Source organism: Diabrotica undecimpunctata, chromosome 6, assembly GCF_040954645.1.
Source record: "Diabrotica undecimpunctata isolate CICGRU chromosome 6, icDiaUnde3, whole genome shotgun sequence".
NCBI classification, from domain to species: Eukaryota; Metazoa; Arthropoda; class Insecta; order Coleoptera; family Chrysomelidae; genus Diabrotica; species Diabrotica undecimpunctata.
The window spans coordinates 39533739-39536276 of record NC_092808.1 but is presented as its reverse complement, the minus strand read 5'-3'; the positions used below and the strand labels follow the sequence as shown (position 1 = coordinate 39536276).

Here is a 2538-nt window from a genome sequence, read left to right as displayed (position 1 = left end):
AATAATCCATGGAATGGCGACATTCATCATCAACCAAAAGAGTGAAGTTTAAGCAAACAATTTCTGCCCGGAAAATCATGTGCACAGTTTTTTGGGACAGAAAAGGAGTATTGCTAGTGGAGTTTCTGCCCCGTAATGAGACAATCAATGCAGCGTCTTATTGTGAGACATTGAAAAATCTGCGTCGTGCAATACAGAACAAAAGACGTGGCAAGTTAAGTAAGGGTATCGGTTTGCTGCATGACAATGCCCGTCCACATGTCGCTAATCAGACCAAAGATCTCATCAAATCATTTAAATGGGAAACTCTAGATCATCCTCCATACAGCCCTGATCTGGCGCCCAGCAACTACCATTTGTTCCAGCACTTGAAGAAACACCTGGGCGGTCAGCCTCTTCAAGACGATAACGAAGTCAAAACATTTGTGATGCAGTGGTTAACAAGTCAGGCGGCAGAATTTTATCAGGAGGGTATTCAAAAACTGGTGCTACGTTATGACAAATGCCTCAATATTCACGGAAATTATGTAGAAAAGTAGATTAAGGTACAGGCTTTCATGTAAAAATAAAATTATTGCCATATTTTTGCACGTCTTTTTTTATTTCCAAAACGGTACTTACTTAAAAAACACGCCTCGTACGTTTATTGACATTTCAATTTCCACTTCGGAAATCGTTCTCAAAATACAAACATTAGTTTTAAGTTTTATACAACCTTCTACAGCTTCTTTAACTTTTTTGTGCATAGTGAATGAATCTTGTTTATCTTGCAGTAGCTGTATTTTCGCACAGTATTTTATGAGCCACGTACACTTAGCTATTTTGATTTTTATTTTGATATCTTGATATCTATGATATTGTGTCCTAATCTTTCTCATCTTTGAACTTTCGCCTCTCCTTCATCATTTTTAAAACTTGGTTTGTCATCCATGATTCTTCTTCATTTCTAGTGGCTTGCTTAATTTCTCTCATCATCTCTTGTGTGACTAAATGCAACTTTTCAAGCACTTGACCTGTTTTCTCTGCTTTAACGACAGTATGCAATTTATCCTGTATATAAACTTCCGCACTCTGATTTGTGTGTTCGTATTTCAGTAGCATTATGTCGTGTTTTGGGTCCACACTACGTCCCCTGTTCTTTAGCCTAAGATTAATTTTTCCAATCAGTGGGTTATGGTCTAACTTCATATCAGCTTCTGAGTATGTCTTGATTAGTGTTATCGAGATTTGCAGTGTTTTATTACTTATAATGTAAGATATTTAATTTTTACTATGAGGTTTTATTAAATATTTATTTAACAATAAGCATTACAATGGTCTCTATAGACAGAGTTTTTATTAGACTAATTTCCATTATAAAAAATTAATGATGTGTTTAATGAAAAATGAAGAAAATTAAGGTATTTGTTAAAGTATGTACATGTTCGAATGGATGTAGTGATAATTTTGTTTACTGGAAATACTATATATGTTGGTCTCATTCTTGTTTGTTACCAAAGTATGTAAAACAGTTTGAAGTAGTTAATACGTACATATTTTGTATTAGTTTAATTTTCTGAATAACTCCGCTGTGTTTTCTTTTTCCACAGCTTTTCCCAATTCAGAGTATGATGGTATCATTGAATAAAGATAAAGGGGAGATTCAGGACTCTAAGAACTGTACAGGAATAAAGTTAATGTCGCACACAATGAAAACTTGGGAGAGAACTATAGAGCAAAGTTTAAGGAGAGAGACATCGATAGGAGACGAACAGTTTGGGTTTATGCCAGACAGGAAGACAACGGATGTCTTGTTTGCTTTCAGACAGCTGATAGAGAAATACGGCGAGACGAAAAGAGAGCTACATTTAATATTTATAGATTTTGATACAGTTTTGATACATATAGTTCTTAGACAAGAGCTATTGAGATGTATGAGAGAGAAATGCGTAGTAGAAAAGTACGTAATGTTTGTGAAGGATATGTTTAAAGTAGCCTTTTCAGAGGTCGCTGTTCCTTACTCTTCGTCGCCGCTCATTTCTGTTCATCGGATCTTCTTCACCTAAACCTTTCGCTCTCGAGTCCTGTGCCACACAGTCATTCCATCTTCTCCCCAGTTTGCTTCTACCTCCTCTTTAATTAACTTCTAACAGCTACAACCTTCATCCCACATAGTTTTCAGTTTTACATCTAACATGACCAAACTATTACAGTCTTTGTTCTTAAACCTTTTTTAAAACTGTAGTCACCTCGACTGTTTCCCTAATCAAGTCGTTTATGATCCTGTCCATTCTTGTATTACCATTGTAACAATTTCATTTAAGCTACCTCCATCTTCTTTTGCTGGATCTTCTTTACACGCCTCACTCTACCACTTTTAACCCTTACGCGATTTTTCGATCACAAATTACCTTACTTATTCACTTTCAGTTAAACCAACCAGCTTGTATAATTTGAATAATTTCTCGATCTACTGTACATTTTCTGTTATGTAGGAGCCAATCTATTTAAATTCTTCTACTCGTCCTAGCTTTTCTCTACGCAATTCTAAGTCGCCAA

General features: G+C 35.6%; 1 protein-coding gene across 1 annotated transcript; it reads left to right on the top strand.

The window, feature by feature from the left end:
- The first annotated feature begins 1610 nt into the window (after nt 1–1610).
- On the top strand, nt 1611–2045 carry LOC140444299 (uncharacterized). The gene has a single exon (XM_072536049.1). The coding sequence runs from the start codon at nt 1611–1613 to the stop codon at nt 2043–2045; it is 435 nt and encodes a 144-aa protein (XP_072392150.1).
- The last annotated feature ends 493 nt before the right edge of the window (nt 2046–2538 follow it).